This window comes from Trachurus japonicus, chromosome 14 (assembly GCF_045865225.1).
Source record: "Trachurus japonicus isolate A0001 chromosome 14, Traja_1.0".
NCBI classification, from domain to species: Eukaryota; Metazoa; Chordata; class Actinopteri; order Carangiformes; family Carangidae; genus Trachurus; species Trachurus japonicus.
In genome coordinates, this window is record NC_140920.1 from 17212604 (window position 1) to 17234714 (window position 22111).

At 43.8% G+C, this 22111-nt stretch overlaps 1 protein-coding gene across 3 annotated transcripts in view; it reads left to right on the forward strand.

Annotated features, from left to right (window-relative positions):
• Window positions 1-2289: 2289 nt before the first annotated feature.
• Window positions 2290-22111, forward strand: part of mtus2a (microtubule associated tumor suppressor candidate 2a) — a 39458-nt gene continuing 19636 nt past the window's right edge. The window contains exons 1-4 of one of the 3 annotated variants that reach the window (XM_085798148.1): window positions 2290-2598; window positions 12495-14717; window positions 16019-16277; window positions 19648-19917. In XM_085798148.1, coding sequence (XP_085654274.1) covers window positions 12669-14717; window positions 16019-16277; window positions 19648-19917 — 2578 coding nt within the window. In that variant the 5' untranslated portion in view covers window positions 2290-2598; window positions 12495-12668. Of the gene's footprint in view, window positions 2599-12494; window positions 14718-16018; window positions 16278-19647; window positions 19922-22111 lie in introns of all 3 variants that reach the window. The other 2 variants (XM_085798149.1, XM_085798150.1) reach the window with 2 other exon arrangements.

Here is a 22111-nt window from a genome sequence, read left to right on the forward strand (position 1 = left end):
GATCCTGTAAAGATAAAGATACAATCAGTTTGAATTTCACCACACTTGTACATTTATTTCCAACATTTTTTTTTCGTTTGTTATTATTAAAACATCTCATGCTTGTAGGTATCTTTTCTCTTTTCATGAGCCTAAAAGAATACCTCACTGATTTCTACATTACCTCATGCAGAGAGGTCTGGTAAAGTCACTGACTTCCACAAAATGCTTTAGTAACTCCTGTGCTGTAGTGTACCCCCATACTTTAGAGTCTAATAAAAGTTTAATTCACCTTTCATATGTAGATATATTCACTGATTAATATCTATCCTCTCATTACAATCACATCTTTTTCATTAGTTTTAACCCTGAAGTGCATTCACTGTGGTTTTGGGAGTCCCTTACAACAAAGTACATGTGTAATCAGTGTAATGGTGTATATAAAATGCCGTGTATATTTCTTGCAGTAAATTATTTGTAAATTGGAGAAAAGGTTTTTTTTTGTTATTTTGAAAGCCTCGTGACTTTTGAGTGTGCATAGAAGCGTCTGTCTCTAGGTTCTCTGGCTTCGTTGCTCTGTTTGTGCTCAACATTGTGTCAGTGCAAGTGAAAATGAGAATTGTCAGGATTGGCAAAATCACTCAGTCACTTTTCTGTTGCCCTGTGGTTGACATAAACGGTACAGTGCCGTTATACAACTATACAAACATGGACTATATCGGCCTGGCTGTGCTCTGGGGTCGTAGTGGGTCACCTGTAATGCAGCATTTCACAGTACAAGTGTAATAATGATCTGTGACATCATATTACAACTAACTACTCCTGAGGTTTTGGTTGTGGACTTCACACAATAAGACGTTGTTGAATTTCATCAGTATTTCATTGGGAATTCTTTCTTTACAAAAACAAACAGCCGAAGCACATGAGAAATCCCATTTTACATACTTGTCGTGTCTGTTTCAGAGACATCAAACTATTAACAGTCCCACTTGTTACGACAAAACAATTCTCACTTATACTGATTAATGTTTTAGCTCAGTTGCATTGGGAGCTGTGAATGTCTGCAGTGGTATTTACTTGTTTTTTGTGCATATCATTTATGGTACATTTGATTTTCTGTTGAGTCAATGCAAAGGTATTCATGTGTATCCTCTGGTTCCTACATGTCGTTGCCAAACCTCTGTGTTTATCTCTGACGAAAATATGATGTACACACACACACACACTTTTATACATGGATGAAAGAAGGAGCTTGTTTCTCTCTCCTTTGATGCTGCTTTAAAACTCTCCTGACCTTCGCTTTCTCCTTTCACAACATGTCACTTTTTTAGGCTTTTGATGTTTCAGATCCACCCGTGTTGATGACCAGCTGCTTCATGTTTATGTCATTTTGCTGTGGTTACATCACTTTCTCAAACTTTTTCTTTTTGTTGCGCTCTTTGGATCAGTCATTTCGGCTTCCAGTGTGTTTGGATTTGTGTACGCTGTGTTGAAAAAGCACAAAACATATTTTGTCACTTGTTATTCGTCTCTGTGGTTCAGGTTTTTTTTTTTTTCCTCCTCTGTGTTTTCACCTCACTGAGCTTTCGCTTCAACCTCACAGTCTTCCTCGGCTTTGTTTGGTTTTCAGTGTATTCATACTCACTGTTGACGGCTGAATGAACTATCTGTTTAGGAAGATGCACCAGAAACCTACAGAAAAGTTAGTAAGTGGAGCTTGAGTTATGTTTCTTAGTTTGTTGTCAGGTTGTCAAGATGCACCATGATGTTGTTTATTTTCAGATGCACACCCGCAGTTTATTAATGGGCCAGAACAAAATGGCTACCAGGTCTCTTTGGACATGGTATATGACTGTGTCTGACAAAAAGACAGAGGACTCAAGACTATGGGCTTTATTACACCTTTACTCTGGTGCCATCTGCTGTTGCCTTGTGCCAGGACCCAGGGAGACTGAGCTGACAGCAGTGCTTCAGCACCAGTGTCAGTGTGCAGGTCTAAATAATCCACATTAATCCTATACATTAAGATTCCCTGTGTTGTTTCATCTTGTTCCCCTTTTCTGTTCCTTTTTTTGTTTTTGTTTTTGTTAAAGTCTGTAAGTAAATAACTCCTGTAAATAAAATCAGCCTTTTCAAAAAAATCCGTCTAGTAGCTCTTTATTTTATTATTTAATTATTAGTTGTTGTTTTTTAAAGAGACAGTGTACATTAATAAAACATTGTAAAAACAAATGTAAATTTATGGTGTAATCCAGTCATTGTATTGCGTGGACAGACTTTTCATCATCCACACTTCTCTCATGATCCAGCAGAGAGCGCAAACGTGTTGAAAGAGGAAAAGGATCCGGCGCCTCAGCATGAGCATGAGAAGGAGGATGCCCTGAGAGGTGTCGGCTGCAGCATCAGCACCGCTCCTCCTCCTCCTCCTCCTCCTCCACCACCTCCTCCTGTCCGCAGCATCTCTCTCTCTCTTTCCTTGCGCTGTTTCTGCCACTCAGAGAAAGAGAAACAGAGAGAGAGGGAGAGGGGAGGAAGTGCAAAGACACGCTTGTGTTTTGTTTTGCAACTCCTGCATCTGACCGACATTCTCCAATGAATCCACACCAGAGAAAGCTGCAGGTGAGTCGAGCAGGTGAAAACACAGTGCGGGTGTTTTTATTTTCTGTTTATTTTTTATTGTTAAATCTTTTGTAACGATGCATCGGGTTTCATATAAAACCGTCGCCTGTAGAATCTGGGTTTTTGCCTCTGACTCGGTTCAGCTCAGCGTTTTTCACTGGGATCCGGCTGCGCGTTGTTTTCGCAGGTCGATGCGGCGCAGCAGCACTTTGTGAGGGAATGTTTGAAATCTCTCAGCTGCTCTCTGCGGGAGGAAAAAAAACAGTGCAATGTGGAAGTTGACCCGTGCAGACGTGTGTGTAAGTGGAGCAGTGGAGTAGAGGGAGAGAGTGAGGTCAGACAGGGAAGAGCAGGTTGGTGTGATGGATGGTGCGGGTCAGGTCTCTGTGGTAAGGCTGATGATCAGGTATGGATTGTGTAGGCTGAGGACCCGACTCCAGCTATGATCCACTGTCCTGAGAGGTCAGGAGTTAAAATGAATCCGTATTGATATTCATTTTGTAAGACTATTTATTTATTTATTTAGACTTCATTTCTTCCTACTCCCCCTGTTTCGGTTGCTCTATTTTTGTGCAGTATCTTGTCAGATTATGAGTGCAGTAATCCTCTTTCGCATCAAAATGTTTTTAATGACAGTGGTATGAAAGTCCAGGAGGGATGTGAAGTTGAAATAAAAACATCCTGTGATCACTTTCACTCTTAACCACATGGCTGTGGTTTATTTCTGTAGGATGCTTCAGTTTAGTTTCCTCTCTTCGTGAAGGAGAATTTCTTGCAGCTGCACTTACTGTATGAAAGACCTCACTTCTTCACTATCTCCTGTCTACTGTTTAAGCACATGTTAGTGATACTTTTCCTTGCCTAAGCTTCTTCTGCTCCATCTCTCATGTCCTCACCGTCACCTTTAGGCTCCTTAGAGCAGAGTGAGGTGAAGAATGACAAGGAAAACATGGATCAAATAAAGGTGAGCCCTCTGAGGGCACGTCTTTCACATTCAGCTGTCTCGTGTCCTGATTGATTGGTATCCAATGATCAAGTCGTCCTTGAGGCTGCGGTTGGCTCAGTTTTCCTGTCTTTGTTAGAGTGAACTGGTTCTTTTATTTACAGACTCAATTGTTATGTCGAGTTTTGCAACTCTGCCAGAGTTTAGTCGCTTTAGCATTTTGGTTGCACGGCCCAAACACATGTACTCAACTGGATTCTATTGAGAGCTTGTGCATATTACATATTTGGGAAGTGTGGTTTTACTGGGATTGCCTGCTGCCAATATTGATCCTGGTATCAGAGACTTCCCACATTTATGGATATTCCAGTCCATTTTGCTAAATCTTGTCAATCCCCCCCCAGTCATGTGAATGTGGAGGTTGACACTGCATCAAAGCAGGGCAGCAGCGCCTGTGGCCTTGTAACTCTACGCTGTCTGCTGTAGCTGCTGCTGTAGCTGCTATTCTAGATGCTGATGCATGTGTGATTGATTCATTACATCTGACCTCTGCAATGTCTGAACACCGATCAATTCAGCAGATCTCTGCCAGGAAAGCCACTCTCAGCAGTGCATGCATGTGTGTGAATGTGTGTGTGTGTTGTTTTCAAGTGCTCTGGCTCAGGTGCATGTGTGTGTTTCTGCAGGTAAGACACTTTGTCACACAGCCTGTAAGTGGATAGCGCACCGGTGCGACCTTCAAGGTCATTTTATAGGACAGAACAGAGGAGAAGAAGGAGGAGGGATGGAGGAAAAGTATGTCAGTATGCCTCTTAACTATGTGTTTTATTCCCATGGTTTTTCATCTTAACTGATTTTTTTATTTTACAGAATATTAATATGTATGAACGTTGAAAAGGGATAAATGTAAATAAACACAGTTAAATAAAGAAGGAGAAAGAGGTCGCAGTTATTTGGATAATAGCTCTTCGATAATAACTGTTGTGATTGCTCATAATTAAGCAATTAGGAGGCTCCAGTCTGCTCGATACGAGGATGTGGAGGCTTTTTGTGTTGGTTCTGTGTGTATGTACGTGTGTGTGTGTGTGTGTGTGTAGATTCGGCGTGAATGAAGTGTCAACACAGGCGAAACACACACTCTCAAATTCACACTGTCTTTGTCTGCCTGGAAGGTGGCAATGAGCTTGTTGTGGTAGCTCCTCCCCTGCAGTCACAGGCAGGACATCAGAGGGTGAACGGAAAGGCACGCCTCCACCAGCAACACACACACACACACACACACACACACACAGGTCGGCACACACACAAAAATCCTTTGTCACCCACTTGTGTGTATGTGTGTGCATCCATTTGCTGAATTTGTGCAGTCAGTTTCAGAGACAGGGTGCAGATATTTTTGTTGACAAGGTTATTTTAGTGATATTAGTCAGCAAGCTCCATCTTATTATTAAGCAAATGGATGCAACGCTATGAATGAGCTTAAAGCAGGTCAGTGTGAGCAGCTGTGTTTTTTGTTTAGTTTTTCTTTAGCTGTAAGAGTTGTAGTTAACTTGACCGTAAAAAGCCACAGAAACATTAAATGAGTCGACATCATTCATTTTTTATGATACATCTCCTCACTGTATAGCTACGTATATTCTTTTTGAGGCTTATTCACGTTCCCAGAAATAAACTCTGAGCTGAGCACTCTGCCCCATCCTGTCCCCTCTTACCCTCTTTTTTTTTTGCACATCATCACCACCCCAAGACCCCCGGCTCACGCTATTCTTTGCTCACCTCTCACTGATCCTTTGCCAGTTCTCCCTCCCCCACACCCCTGGGGTTTGCCACTTGCACATTACACATTCATACACACACTCGCACATTTCAATACAAACCAGACCCCCCCCCCCTCCACATCACTGTTCCTTTCCACCGCCCCCTCTCCCCTCTCTGCAGCATCATTTGCTTCTATTATCATATTTTCCTGAAATAAACAAAAGTGACTCAGCATGGTCTAAGTTGCACTCTGCCTCCTTTTGTCTGGTTCTGTCTCCCACTTTACCTTGCTTTATGTCTGACTCTGCATGTGTGTGTTTGTGTGTATGTGTGTGTGTGTGTGAGAGAGCATGTGGGTAACTTCCTTTACCGTCCCACAGAGGATTCCACTATCATTTCTTTCTTTGTCTGCAACAGCTTTGCATCTGAGATGAACACTGCTCTTTCCTCACCTCTTTGTCCCCCTCAAGCAGTTTCTCCCACCAGACATGCAAGAGTTAACATTTTTCTCTGCGACACGAGTGAGGGTAGTGGGCGGAGGGGCTTTGCTAATAACAATGCGGTGCTACCAGCAACCAGCATGGACAGACACCCTCTCTCTCTCTCTCTCCTCTCCTCCATGCCACCCCTGTCTGGATCCCTGTTAGTCTGTGTTTCAGCTGCAGGGCACATTCAACCAATGAACACAAGTCTCACGTCTTCTCCTTTTCTGCTGTCTCTCTCCTCCAGACTGTAGCACTCAGTTTATTTCCCATCATGTTAATCTCTCTACCAGTTCCTCTTTGTTTTTTTGTTTTCAACTTATCTCATTATCGTCTCATTTCTCTTTTCATTTCCTGCACATTTGTCCTCCCTTTATCCATCTCTACCACAATCCATCTTCACAGACTGCACACTACAGCAGAAACCAGACAGTGGAGCAGGACCATGTCTGATTTAGTGGAGACTCGGAGACAAAAAGGGAGAGAAAAAACAATAAAGGAGATGGTAAATGAACAGAGCTGTATTTTTTAAGCCACATTTCCCCCTTTTCGAGAAGCTGTGTCTTTGTCTGTGCTCCCGCTGCAGTGAAAGTCGCTGCCTGAGTGTGTGTAGGTGGTACTCATGTTTCTCAGCATGTAACTTTGCATGCACATGTGTGTGTAAGTGCACGGTTACAGCTCACATTAAATTTGGAGAGTAGCACTTGTCGTGATTGTGTTTCGCTTTTTTGTTTTTTGGCGACCACCCATTTCCTCATTTTAATTTGTGTTGGATAACAAAGAAACAAACCATGTGTGTGGACATGTGTCGAGGGAAGATGTGCGCATGTGTTTGGCCATTTTTCATTTTGCTTCGACTAATAAATCCTGTTATGGACATATTGCGATTTTTTTTTTTTTTTCAAAAATTTCATCACAGCCACTGCCTTGTCTGCGTGCAATAAGGAAATAAATCAGCTTTTATTGCAGATTATCTGATTTTCTCATTCTCCTCATTCAGTTAGCTATGACCGCCCACTCTGACCCAACATCCTGCAGAAATCCTGTTACAGTTTCCCCTGCGATATAGAGTGACACCCCCTGGGGTACAAAGAGGCATCTGACTGTGTGTGTGTGGGAGTGGAGGGGTAGAGAGAGAGGCAGAAGAAGGGGGGAGAGAAGAGGAGATTATTTGGGCAGATGTAGTCTGCTGGTGTCGTCTATATGGATGAAAATGGGATTGATCACCTCACCCGGCCCTCATTAACTCCATATTATTAAGGTGATAGGAGAAATGGAGGAAGGGAGAAGAGAAAGAGAAAGAGTCAGGCATGGAAAGGAGATGGGGAAAATCACTGAAGGGGCAATTGTGAGCAATTTGGGTTGCAAAAAGAGGCAAAGATTGTTAATAAGGAGCTGGTTTGTTGTTGTTGTGTTGTGATGCGCATCTACACAGGAAACCAGTGTAAAACAACAACCAAGTAACTGGAGGATGCTATTTCTGGATATTTTCCCCCCTTTTTCTTCTGCACTTCTCTGTGTGGTGGCAACCTCCTCACTGTGCATAGTGAGCTGCTGCTTGGTTTCCACACAACACAAAGACGTAGTGAATCATCACTTGTGAAATTCTGTCTACAGGGTGTCTATTGTGTCCTCTGTGAAAATGGAGCGTTTAGCTTATTTCACTGCTATTTCTGTCTGTGTTGTGTTGCTGACATGGGATGGGAGGAGAAGGGATGGATGACTAAAAGCTTAGCTTACTTGTGAATAGACTTTCCCACTAAGCTTTATCCTGCTGGATCGCTGAATGCGAACAGAAAAAAAAGTAACAAGAGAGGTTTTTTTCCCAAAATGGACAAGATGAAGATTGTTTTTGTGTGCCCAGCATTTGCAGGTTTTGTGTATTAAATAATATGACTGTAGAGGGTAGATGTTCGCAGGTTCACAGTGAAACACCAACCCACACACACACATGCACATTTCCACCAAAATCTAGCCTTGGGAAAGTACAAGGACATGCAAGGATGGTGTCATAAGAGATTAATTACATGCAAAGACAGAGTATGTAGTGTATTAGAGGAATGGATTTTCATCTTAAAGGATAACTGCTTCGCCTCTTTTTAATGTAAATTCTGCACTAAATCTAATTTTGGTGGGTGGTAACACTCAGGAGTCATCAATTATGGTTACACGCATGTTGTCGCTCTGTCCATTTCACTCCACCTCAATGTGCTGGAATTCACATCTGTGCAGAAGTATGTATGTATATATGGAGGTGTGTGTGTGTGTGTATGTGTGTGAATGTGTGTCGTTGGGGTTCCCCTGGGACTACATGCTATAAAACCTGTCTGCTCTCCAGTGGGGGAGGAGAGGAGTAAAGCCAAAGTGCCAGAGACAAATAGCTTCTGTTATAGCCACATGTGCTGCTGGATCGACAACAAAGACGCCGAGGGAAGGTGTGTGTGCATGTGTTAATGTCCGTGTCTGTGCAGATGAGTGTCTCTCTGCTGTCACAGTTGAGCATGTCTTTCTAAAAAAAAACACACACACAAACCAACACTGCTCTGAAAACGTATAAGATAAACGAACATTATCTCTCTTTTGAATTAGAAATAGTCTTTCTCTTAGAAAAAATTCTGCGGAGCACAGAATTTGATCCACTGACTGGAAATAAGATTCACAGCCTTCCCACACCCCATCTCGACAACGATGACCCCCTCTCATATTCTGCTGCTCCATCGTTAATACCTAAGGGACCGTATCAAATTTATTGAGGCTGGGAGTGGAGGGGAATCTTCATATTATATATTTAATTTTCTTAAAAGCAAGACCTTTTGCCAGCATCATAAATATTATGAACTTAAACTTAGAAAATACTCCCCCCCCCCCCCCCCACCATGTATTTGACCCCATCTCCTCCCCTACTAATTTCCATACGGTTCCTATGAGAGAAACATGGATAACTCTTATGGAAATATATGTTCCCAGTTTCCCCTGTGCGAGCAATTTAGCCCACATTAGCATTATATATGGAAAAGGATTTTCAATAATTACTTCTTTCTATTCTCTTAGGCTCATATCAGTAAGACACTTCAGAGGTCCACATGGTGTTTTCCCTTCCTTCGGCTTGATTAGAGAGCGTCAGTCGTCCTGCATCCACTCTTTCCTTCTCTCTCGCTTTCTGCATCCATCTGCATCATGTTTCATCTCTCCCACCTCATGTGTGTCTCAGTCTTTCACCCACACAGACTGACTCCTGCTCACATCAAGAGAAGAAAAAGGGGGAGAGTGAAGAAGGCCTGTTGCTTTTTCAGTTTTACTACACTTAAGATTTTTTTCCCCCTTCAGTGAGTCCTTCCTCATGTCATGTTCTTAGCTCATCATTTCCCACCTTCTGAGAAGAGCTTCTGGTGGTTAAATGCAGCGGTTGATAGGTTAGCAGCCCAGTGAAAACCACAAATCCAGGTCCTTGACTGAATTTGATCACTGCTGAGATCTTGTCCTGCCCCATGCTTTCATCTGTTCATGTGTGGTGTCTATCTGCCCACTTGCAGGGATGTGATTGCTCTTGGGAGAGTAGTGTGGAGCTGGTGGGAAAAAAAACTGGGCTTTTACTTAGCTATTCTAGTGCACTGTGTGTATTTTGTGTGCACTATAGTGTAGTAGTGGTTACATTTATCTTTACTCATGGCTGAGTGTGAGTTCACACATGAAAGCGATGCACAGCAGAATGCATGCATGAGCTGCGAGTGTAAAAGCATAGCTGACCTTCACAACCATGCTGTCTCTCTCCATCGCTGACCTTTTTCCCTGATGGAAGATGGAGAGGTCGAGACGTATATTCCTCCTTTCCAAGGGATGTGTGATTGCCATGACAACAGAAGCAGGCCCATTCAATTTTTGTCCCAGGTTTTTACTAATATTGCTCTTGTCCTCTGTGGTCTATCCTCTCAATGCAATTCAAAAAATAGTCCCACTATTAAACATTTTTAGCTCCAACAGTGTGCGGAAATCCTTTCTTTCCTTTTGGACTCTTATGTTTCCAGCACCTTAACAGAGAGTGATCCAGGTTGAGCGGTGGTCCTGCTACAGCTCCGACAGAAAGAAACACAGAAATCATGGAAATGAACCACTGTTTTTGCTTGAAGCCCCATTGATGACATTGCATCCACAAACCATGATCCCTTTGTACGTCAGGGCCTTGATGATCAAAGATATTTTCCCCACATTTTTTTTTTACACCTATAACTGCATAATTCATATTCTAGTCAAAGGTTACATCAACTCCTCTCTCCCATTCTAACCTCTTTAATTTTGACATTATACATCTGAGTAGCAATGCACCATCATAAAGCAGTGCAACAGCAGGATGGACCTAATTTCAATGCTTTTTTATTATCGCAAGTCTTTTTACAGTTTTTTTTTCTTCACTTTTATTGTGTCTTATTGTGTGAAGGATTTTACCAGGTTGGTTTTGTCTGTTTCTCTGTGAGTGTGTGCGCAGCTTATTCTGGTTCAGCCACTGAGACCAAGACTGCTGCCATCAGCAAAAGCTCCGGCGCTACATCAGTGCCGTAATCGATCTGCCACCATGTCCTCTCGGAGAATTCTCTCACTCTCTCATGCACGCTCTCTGTCTCTCTCCGTCCGCCTCCCATCAATCTCCTTCTCCTCCTCTTTGAAATGTGTCTGCGAGTCTTCTAATTAGCTAATTATTTGATTGTGTGCGCCAGTTAATGGTAAATATTAGCAGTGCACACAACAACAGCAGGAGGCAGTGTGTGGATTATCCTTCCTGATGTTTGCCTGTTTGTCTACCACAATGGATTTCTCTCCCAAACAAATTTTACCCCTGTAGGAAAAAAAATCTCATTAAACCAGTATCTGAATATCTTTTTTTGATATTTGGCTTTCATAATTGCAATGCTCGAATAAGATTATGGCTTTTTTTTTCTTCTCAAAAGTGTGTGTGTGTTCTTGTAACAGACACTTTAGGAAACTATGATAATATCTGCAAATTATTTTAGGATGACCTTCAGGATTACCAGCCACATGAATGTTTCCCCTCTCAGTGCATTTGGACAAAACGTAGCTCTACAGCAGCATCAGATGTGTCTTAGTTCTTCTCTGAGTTCACTCATCACTGCCAGAGGGACACATGGAGCAGGCACCTGCTAATGAGAGCCGACTCCCCCGCTGCACATATAATTAGAGGGTGGGAGTGCTATTTGAACTGTGGAAACTAATCAGATATTCAGTGTGATGCTTCCAAGACACATATTTGACAACGTAATGACCATCTCAGTCTAAATGCCCACTGCCTATACAGATAAACACCATATTTACCTGAGAAGCTGAAAAAATAGTTCTTTCTCTATAAAGAAAATGAGCTGTGTTTTACCAACAAGGAAACTAAATATACTCTCCTTACTGGGCAAATGAAAATGAGTCCATCAGTACTATTTGGTTTGAAATCAGTTTCATCAGAGCTCTTGCATAGTTATGCATGGAATATAAAGAGACACCTGATCGGATATTTTGTTTTATACGGCTGTGATTAAACCATCCTGCCCTGACACGGTGACAAAACCTCTCAGATCTTCGTCCTCCCTGCCATCTGGCCGTCTGTGGTCTGTACATGTTTCAGCAGCGCCACATACAGCTGCTCACTTTGAAGTAGTATCGTTTACCCAGAGTGACGCAGCTATTTTAATCTCAGTTTTCTGTACATCCTGCTGTACAGTCCTACATGTTGCTGGCTAAATGAAGCAGTGCATGCTGTCGTGCACGTTTGGGGGCCATTGGCTTAATCAGCCATATGGCCTGTTGTACTGTAGTGTTATCTCTCCCGTAGCGATCAGACATACAGTATGGATTTATCCCCACTGAGCTGGTTTTCCTTCTCCTCCTCCTCTAAAACAACAGTCACACTTCATTTTGATGCTTTTCATGTAAAAGACCTGTTTGCATTTGAGCCTTTTAAAGACGCAGTGTGTTCATGTTGTATTTTCTGTAAAACCAAAATGGCTGGAACATTCTTTCACATTGCAGATGTTTTTCGCCCTCTCCCCATCCTACATCCTATTTTCAGTGTCTCTTGAGGAAAAAAGCTCATTACAAAACACTTAACACCCTTCACTTTCTTCTTCCTCTCTCCCCTGTCTTCATCAGTCATTCCCACGGCGATTCCTTCGCTTACATACAAACAGTCTGTTCTCTGAGCGATCCCCCTCTTCTGTCTTCACTTATCTTTTCTTCTGCCCTACAGTACACATGCATCATCATTTGATAATAGCATTTCTATTATTAATGTTTCACTGTTCTGGCTGTTTACTGTATGGACAGTATCACTCCTTAGTGAGTGTATATTTATCTACCTATCCTCTTATATGTCACGCATGTTTTTATTCAGCAGCTGCTTGTCAAAGAATGAAAAGAGAGAATGCATCTATTATAGAAACAAGCTGGATCCAAGCCTGTCACTCTCTGTCATCCCTCACGTGTCTTTTTGTCTCATGAGCTGCCACTTCTGTTTTGTTTCAAATGACCATCTCTTGACATGAGCCAAACAAAGCTATGTAAATTATGCACAGCCGATTTCAGGGAATTGCTGCTGCCACCAGACTCTGCATTACGTAAACAGCTTAAGGGGTTGAATGGAGGGTGAGCAGAGGTGATGGTATTTCATGCATATTTGTTGCTCTTTCTAACGCGTTTCTTTGTTGTTATTTCAGATCAGACCGCATCCCTGAAAAGCTATTACACACAGCTTTGTTAATGCAAGTGAAAAAGATTTCGTGAGATGACATTTCGTCCCTGGAATACTCAACTGAAGGGCCATCGTCACACAGACCCTCAAGAGGAGAGACAGGGAGGAAAGAGATACTTCTAACTCCGATCGGTCCAACATGAGCATCCCGACCAGTTTCCAGGGGCCGAGGGTTAATGTTGACCGAGGGGAAAGGATTGGAAACAAAACCCAGATCCAGTTCCCGCGGAGTGGGGATGATAATGCCAATCGGTTATCGTCAATTGGTGCTCAGGAAGGAAGAGGACTGATAGAGGGCCCAGGGTACGGCACAAGTCCCGTTCCTCCTTTGGTCTCTCAGACCGACTCACCTGATAGGTTAGTGATCTGGGGATCGGAGCAGCAGTGCATGGAGCCTGAGCTCAGGGAGTTTCTGGAGTGTCAGGAGATACATGCGTTCTTAGGAGACAGGGATCAGGAGGAGGAGAATGAGGAGGAGGACGACGATGGAGGGAGCATGAGGGATGGAAAGGACGAGGGAGCCATGTCCATATCCTCCAGCTCGACTGCCAGCTCTGCTTCAATCGGCATGAGGAGAAACGACAACGACAGCAACAAAGTGGACAGCAGACGCAAAGAGGTGCAGAACAGGATCGCCTGTCGTAGCACTGAGGAGCTTGACACATGTGTGACAGGCTCAATAGAGAAGAGGGACACCAGGTCAGGCAGGGAGAGGCGGAAGGGAGGTCTGAAGGAGTCCAAGTCGGAGACAAATGTGTTTGTCTCCAGTTTGTCAGCTGTTTCCCTCAGCGGGAGCTTGTCGAGTGCTCTGGACGGCGGCGGAGAAGCGCAGTCTTCAATCCATCTGTCCAGCTCCAAGACCAATCCTTATCCAAATGTTAACAACACTACCTCAGCCCAGACCAGGAGAAGGGCGATCTCTGTAGATGCCAACCAGAACTCTGCATCGTCACATCCTCAGGAGAAACATGAGCATCCTCAGTTCTGCAGCCAGGATCAGAGACAGAGGGATGGAAGCCATCATAGAAACGGATTGTCCGCTGATGTCGGGTTTGGCCAAAGGAGGAAGGCTGGATTTGAGGAGCGGGTTCTGCCACCGAGGCGGCAACAGCTCGTCAGACCCCTCTGTCAGACGGAGGTGGGAAGGACGAGGTGCTTAACGGAGCCCAGCGCTCATCAAGCAGAGATGGGGCAACCGGCTTCCCCAAACCGCTCTCCAGATCCATACAGTAACGGCTCCAACAAAAAGTTTACAAAAACATCCTTGCGTGAACCATCAGATTTCTCCCACCTGTACACATATGGGGTCTCCCAGCCCAGACAGCCCAACCAGGCAGCCCAGAGGGAGGCTCCATCTGTGGAAACGCAGCCAGCTTCAGCCCAACAGCCCAGCTCCAGTCCCTCCGTCCCTCCCCCCTTAGAGAGGAGACCCCAGACTCAGCTCACATACAGAAGGAACTGCTCCAGCCCCAACAGGACCGGGGTTGATTCCAGGTCATCTACCCCTCCACACTCCCCTCTCAGGACACCCCAGAGCTCACCACGCAGGCAACCCTCCATGTACCTCGTCTCCAGGAATGTCTCCGGAGTGGTTAAACACATCCCGTCGGGATGCAACCCTGCCGTCACAACGTCAGCTCAGGGCTATGGCAACAGTTGCTTGAGAGCACCAGTCAAAACTAATATAAGCACAAGTGGAATCCCCAAAGCGCCTCTAAACAGCCAGCAGAGCTCCCCCCTCTCCAACCACAGCTCCAGCCCCAAAGAGAGCTCCCCGTCGCCCAAACTTAAACCTAAAGGTGTTCGCCCGAAAATCATCACCTACGTCCGAAAGAATCCTCAGTTTAAGCCCCAAGCTGCCGACGGACCTTATCAGGTGTCCTCTCTACCATCCAGGCTCTCTGCGTACTCACATGGCCAAGCGCCGACCTCCTTCAAAGGCGCCTGTAAAGACCCCTCCAAGCCTGAGGCAGAGACCAGAGGAGCCCCGGTGCTCGTTGCCTCCAATCCGCTCTACGACAAGTACCGACAGGAGATGCAGACAAACGTCTTCCCCTCAGGTGTGCTGGGCCGGAGCATCAGGCCCCCCGGGCACACAAACACCGTCCCCCCGGCGCACACACACAGCCATACAGCACCACCCAAACTGGGCAGCAAAGCGGACAACTTCTACGGGGCGCAGGCAGAAGTGAGTATCTTGTTATTTATAATAAGTTCTAACTTCAATAGATCTTCCTTAGGGAGAATGAAGCTTGTATTCTGTTGATTTCTGTCATAGTTTGCTAATAAGCTCGTTCTCATTCAGTCATGGATTTTCCATCCGCAGACACATTAAAAGTGAAAAGAAGACAGAGATAGATTTTAATTATGATGGTGTTGCAATTAGCAACAGAGAATAACTGTATGATATACAGTGCATTATGTGCATTAAATACAAAGACAAACGTCCTCTGTTCATTATTTTGACTCTGCATATTAATCCCCTTCGCTGGTATCCATAACATCCAGCTGCTCCATAAACCATGTATAATTGATCACAGATCTTCTGCGTTTGCACTCTCACCAGAGTGCTGCTCGTTATTGCTTTAAAATTGGTCCTTATTGATTCTGATTAAATAGCTTCATTTGGCAGCATCAAGCACCAACATGTGGAAATGAATAGTTAATTCAGGCTGAAGTACAAAGCCCACGGGGATGAGACAACTCTCAAAGCTTCACATGTACACTGTATGTTAACATTTTGTCCCATACATAGAGTAATGCTTTCAAGAGATGACATGGCAATCAGCAGTGCTTCCCTGCAGGCTTTTGCTGCATTCACTTTCAGTGCAACAACACACAATAACACGCTGCAGTTATGCAACCAATATAAGGAATTTGTTTGTAAATCTTTTTTTATTATTATATTTCATTCAAATAATCAAAAAGGGTTCTGAAAACAGGTAAAACAAAACAAGACAAACAGGCAGGTATAGGTAGGTAGGCGAAGTGTAAATGCAATACACTCCAAGCCATATCAAGAATATCTTTACATGGTCTGGCTGTTTCCTCTTGACATATCTCGACCAAAACTGTAATATAAGGACATTTTTGTATTTTCTACAGATATTTATTGTGTATGATTATCAGTCATATCATATTCTAATCATCTGTTTTCTTCATACTGAAAGTTTGATGACAAAGGCATTTAAGTCTAGGCATCTGCATTTACAAATGTAGAATATAATTTCGTGTCAGCTATTAGATTGCATGGTGCATTAAGTGTCTTGTTTTACAGCGTGTTCACAGTATTACAGGCATAATACACAAAAGTAAACACGTCTTGGCAGTGAAACTTTGATCAGCAAACACATGTAAGTGAGCGTGTTAGCGAATGCCAGCAGGAAATTCCAATAGGAAAACAAAGTCTTTACAAAGTATGACACAATATGACATGTGACACGTTTTTTTGAAGGATTACAGCAGAACACAGTGTATGTTGATTTCCAGGTGGGAAGGTCTGCTGGTTTTAAAGGCGGTACTGCTGAGGACGCGCTGCAGCCTCGGACCGCCGCTCAGGCCAGCGGGAGCGGCAGCCTCCTGCGCTCAGGCAGAGGTCTGCGTCTGGGCCTGGGAGCTGTCGCCAGGACGACTACGGGCTCAACCAAGGGCAGAGGGCCTGGTCCAGGTCAGAGGTCAACGCTGGTCTTCAGCCAGCCAGTCCAACCTGTCAGCCCAGCGACCAGTCAGAAAAGCCAAGACAACACAGGTAAATATAACATGCAGGTGGAGACAGTCTCTTCTCAGCCTCAGTATGTGTCAGATTTTATTTCAGCAACCAAAAAATTTGAGACACTCGAGAGCGAATATCTCTTCTTTTTTTTCTCCTCTGCAGCAACGAGCAGTTGTGGGACTGTTTCTCCCCTCAAATTGGCTTGAGATGAAGGCAGCTCATTATGCATTCTCTGAGATTAATTTTGGCTGATGTGATTGGAGGGCTTTAAGAAATACTCTGCGGGGACTCTCTCTGCTCCAAAAGGCTGCCATCTACAAAACAAAATAAATAAATTAATAAATAGAAGCTTCGCTTACTCTTCCTCTTCCTCCTTGCACACAGCAAATGTCTAATTCAGATGATTCAGATACCACCTCTGACTGCTGAAGTCAGATTTACGTTACCGCTCGACTGTCGCAGGAATATTGAAGTATGAAATTTGCTCATCACCCTTCACTCTGCTGGAGGGCCTGTGGCATTTATCACTTCCATGCATATTTGATCTGCTCTCTCCCAGAGTGTGATAACTGGGACACACACCAAAAATACGGAGAGAGACATGCATGTGGATCTGTACAATCACAGACACACACACACACACACCTACACACACACACACACACACAATCTTAAAACTGCACATACAGAACTGATCAGCATAGTGTTATGATGTGCCAGGCTTCCTTATCATAATCCCTATTAATACATATGTATGGTGTCTCGGTGCTGCTCGGCCCTCTGGGAATCACAGGCTTTGAAGTGCAAAGCAATTAACACTTAAGTAACGTCAGTATCTTCCTGCCCGAATCATCTCCCATCCCTGCTGTACCCTGCCCTGCACACACTGCATGGATAAATACCAGTGCAAATACAGTGTATAAACATATACATTGCTCAGCATTGTGTGTATCAGCATCTGTCTTTGTGTATAAAGGCTGTGTACTGTAACTGAGGGATTTCCTGTTGATTTTTGTTGTTTTCTCATCCATGTGTGGAGAAAGCAGAACCATTACCTTTAAAAAAACAAACAAAAAAACACTTCATTGTTCTTTTGTTCTCTTCATCACTGTGAACTACAACTTTTTAGCCTTTTGTGAAAGCAAATCTTCCCACCTTGCATAATATAGTACCTACACTGTATAGCTATTGTATTGCTGTCAAATTACTGCAACTATTCTCATAATTAATGTGTAGGCTTTGAACTGGGTATTGTTATGGAAATGAGGCTCGTCCACTGACATGGCAGGACATTTGTGTTGAAGCTACTGTAACCTCTGCATGTTGAGGCTGTCATCCTCTCTTAACAACAATGGTGGCCTGTGCTTTCGCTCCAGCAGCGCTGCAGAGATTGCGACGCATTCAAGTATCACATTTAATAACATGCAATTTAACGCTTTGTGGAGGAAATCCATGCAGGTTGTTGAAGCTCACCTTGGGCTGTAATTAAAACTGTTCGGTCATTATATTGCTTTTCCCAGCTGCCTGTCCCAATGACTTTTTGGAGCCATATTTACATAATTCATCTTAAGTTATAGGGTGGTCTTTCTTTCAGTGAAAGCCAGCAGATGAATTAGTTTTTCTTCTCCAAGGGGCTTTTGAGAAACTAGTTTGGTTGTGTTTCTGACCTGAGGGCAAAGTGAAGTGGTTTTATTCAAATCTTTCATATGGCTGAAGAGAGAAACACAAAAACACAAAAGCTTTTATGATTTATAGTGCATTCCCCAAATTCACACTTGCATACATTCCACTTTAGAGTCAGGTAGAGTATTTTGTATCTGTGCCGCAAGAGAGACAACAAAAGGGCTCTTCCAAATGGAGAGAATAAAAGAGAGAGAAAATACAGAGAGAGCAAAGGACATTCAAAGTTATCTCGTGAATTTTATCTGTTTCCAGTTTTCTATAAGGTTATTATGAATTATGTGTGGGTTCATTTAGCCGGAGCCTTGGTCCGTAATATCTAGGCCTAAGTGGATATTTGTCAGTCAGGCTCCCTTCCCTCGTCTCTCAGAGGGCATGAATGGAGCAGTGGGGGCGGAGGATGAGGACATTTATCTTTAATGATCCTGACCTTCTCACTCAAGAGGAGCGAGCACCGATCTAATAAACAGAGCGCGTGGTGCACAGGCAGATATTGAGGAAAGAGGAGAGAGAGGTGATAAGTGTGAACAGAGGCCCTGATGATGCTGGGAGGGAGTCACATCGGAGACTTTTCTTCATCTTTTTGTCCCCTTTTGTCCCTCTCCACCAACTCTGCACGCGCTGTAACACACAGCTGTGGCCAATGGAGAGGAAAGGAGGACTGCCTGCCTTATCTCTGCAGCCAGCAGGGGATAATGCTCTTCTTCTGCCCAGGATCTAGACCCTTTACTGCAGGCTGAGGTAGCCAAAATGGGGCTTCTATCCAAGGCCTGGGGATTTGCCCACTGCCCGCTGTGTGTGTGTGTGTTTAGCCTTGGTTGTTCATGCCTGCACATTTCATCTGTTTTGCTGTTGGAAATCATAGATTACCAAGAAGGAGGATTTCTCCCCATTGCTCACCAACAAAAGCTGCCACTGTCGAGCTATGATTACTTTTTTTATCCTCCCTTTCTGTCTTTGATTTGCTTTCTTTTCTTTTTCTTCTTCTTCTTTCTTCTTTTCTTTTAATCCAACTTCCATTGTAGCTTTCTCTTCTGGTTTTAAGTCTGGAAACCTGCAGGGCCACAGCTTTTACATAGTTTGGGTTACTGCAGTCATCACTGTAAAACCCATACTAACAACCAATTACTGGGAATGTAATGTAATGTAAATGCAGGCAAACTAGAAACATAGCATATGCATAGAAAAGATATATGACCATTGTCCTGAATCGTGGGTGTCACATCACATGTCATAGCAGCGTTGGCATTAGAGAAGCTGCTGGCCTGCAGCCCAGCCTGGGCCAAGCCAGAGGTGGCTGTTAGCAGGTTGTTGGGTGTGTATGGTTATTATATTTGCTGCAGCAGTCACAGACATAACACAGACAACTTCCTGGTGCCCACTGAGAGCTTAGTCAACACATGATGATGAATGACTCACAAGGGAAATAAACATACTTATGATTAATCTCCTGGATTTATTTTTGCTGCTATGTGAGTGGTGGTTAATGAGTTTACAGCACAGTCACTCAAACACACACATATAATATGATTCCCTGTACTTGTGCCACGATCCATTCAGCACACACATGCTGCAGCTCAAACAAAAGGAGCATACTAACTGTACATGCAGCTAATTACCAGATAAGATTAAATGAGTTGTATTGTTTTCCGCTGTCTGTCAGTTCAACTGAGGACAAACCATCTAGAGTTCTGTTTTCAAAATATAATTATGTTTTTTCTAACAGATGACCAGGTTTTCACCCAACATGCTGCAGCCCCTCCTCCTGCTCCAGCGACAGCAGCGGCCCAGCCCCAGCCCCAGGCCGCAGCCTCCAGGTCCATGCTGCCCAAAGCCAGCCAGTCGGGCCTGCGCCCCCCAGGCTTCAGCTCCAGCCGCCACCCCGCCGGCCGCCTGGCAGCGTTCGGCTTCGTCAGGAGCTCCAGCGTGTCCTCGGTCTCCTCGGCCCACTCTGCCGACAGCACCCAGAGTGACCCCTCCTGCAGGACAGCTCACCGTGAGTCCACTTCTTTCAAATCTGACTCTGACCCAACATTTCATTTTGAAGCTTTTTTTTTTTTGACAACATACTGATATTTCCCAGCTAACCCACTTACATCATGAGCATACTATTATCATCACATTACTGTTTTTTTAACTGCTCTCTTCTATGTGTTCCCCTCATGAATATAGTTTGCATAAATATCCCCCTCCCACCTTCATTATGTTGTAGTTTGCTTTCTCTTTCTGAGCTCCACCCTATTTTAAATGTATTCTTCTACCTGTATTTCCATACACAAGCTCCACGTGATTAAGAGCTGCAGTTTTATGAAGCTTTTTAAATAACACATGCACAAAAACACAATATAATGTGTGTTTCCAGCCATTTCCATATATTGCCAATAGAACTGTCTGTGATCTGACAACTTTTATTGCATTTATTTACTGTGTGCTCTTTGAGTTGTTTGTGAATTTGTCACACATGACTGGCCCGGTCAGGGGCACTATGTTATTAGTAAAGTCTTTCGCATTAAGACTGGAGGCCGTTGTGACATTGGTACCAATTAATTTGCTCCAGGACAATTCAGGGTGGTGACATGGTGAAAAGCTGCTGTGTGTTGACTTCAGAACAAGACACATAAAGTCAGGAAATGCTGCTACATGACAGTTTTTTCTTTAAAAAAAAATAAAAAATCTTAAACCTATGTAAAAATAACAGAGCAAATGATGTAATTCCCCAGACTAATTAGAAACTGAGCGGGCTGGTAACGAGGTCTGTGCTGCAGCTTCACAGAGCAGCAGTAGCAGAGATAACAGTTTACTGACTCAACTGTGGGAATAATTTCCATTTCCACAGTCACAGAGCGAGCTGAGGGGAGTGAACGTACAGTGGTGGTTTCACTGCTGCTTGTCAGGTTGGTTGGTTGGTTGGTTAGCTGGCTGAATTTCTGGTTGCTGCATGTGTTTTTAATGTGACCTACATAAAGGATGCTCGCTCTCCCTCTCCCAGTTACAGATGACGTATGCACCTGCACTCTCACGCACGCCAGGCCCCCTGTTATGTCATCACTTCTTTTCCTTTCCTCATTACCCCCCAACACCCCCCCCCCCCTCTCTCTCTCTTGTGCTCATTCTTTTTTCCACACCCTTCTTCTCTCTCTAGCTGGTTGAAAATCATACAAACTGTGTGGCAATGTGGAGGAGGCTCCTTTTCAGCTACAGTGGAGCAGGGAAAAGAGGAATCCCACAGGCATAGATGAGGAGGTTGACATTTTTTTCAGAAGCTTGTCATATTTCATGAAGGCACTGGTATTGAGTTTATTCTGTTCTTTTCATCAGGGCTTTCTCTGTGTTTGGTGATAAACATTATAAAGGGAATAGAAGGAAGGCCTTAAAGGGATAGTTTAACATTCTGGCAAATTTGCCCATTGCCATAATTTCTATAGTCGATCATTACCTTTACTGTAATTGTTGGTGCATGTTGTTATCCGTGGGGCAGAGATGTGAGCTGCTCAGGTGACAGCAAGTAGTCCACTGTCCTTCATCAAACTCATCAAATACACAATCCAACAACTCCAAAACGCTCTCGTGGACAAGTGACCTGCACATTCACCAGGCTATGAAATAACAATTTAACATTAAGAGACGGAGTTGTTTTCGAGGCAAATGCAGCCGGAACTACATTCCAGACACGACTGTCAGTGTGCTGTTACATAATTATACATGATTATCTCATAGCAGGTCACAACCTCTCTATGAGAGCGTTTTGGAGTTGTTGGATTGTGTATTTTATGAGTTTGATGAGGGACAGGGGACCTGTACCGTTTACCTCTATTGTGTTTGCTGAGCAGCTTGCGTCTCTGCCCCGCGGATCTCAAAACAACATGCACCGATAAAGGTAATGAACCTACTGCTACGACTATATGGATTATGGCAATGGGCGAATTTGCCAAAATGTTGAACTATCTCTTTAAAGGGGCTGTTTCTTAGTGGGTGGACATGATTGGGAAGCTTCAGCCACTTTTGTCTTTACACTAGAAGAGCTTTATTCACTCCATCTTTAGGGTTAAAGCAGAAGTAAGTGATATATTTGTGTTAATATAAGTCTTAAATAGTTATATCTTCCGACAGCAATCACTTACATAGAGTGTTTGGACTGAAACACGGGTCTGTCAGTCACTCTGCTCTGCTCTGAGCCGAGGAGAAAACAT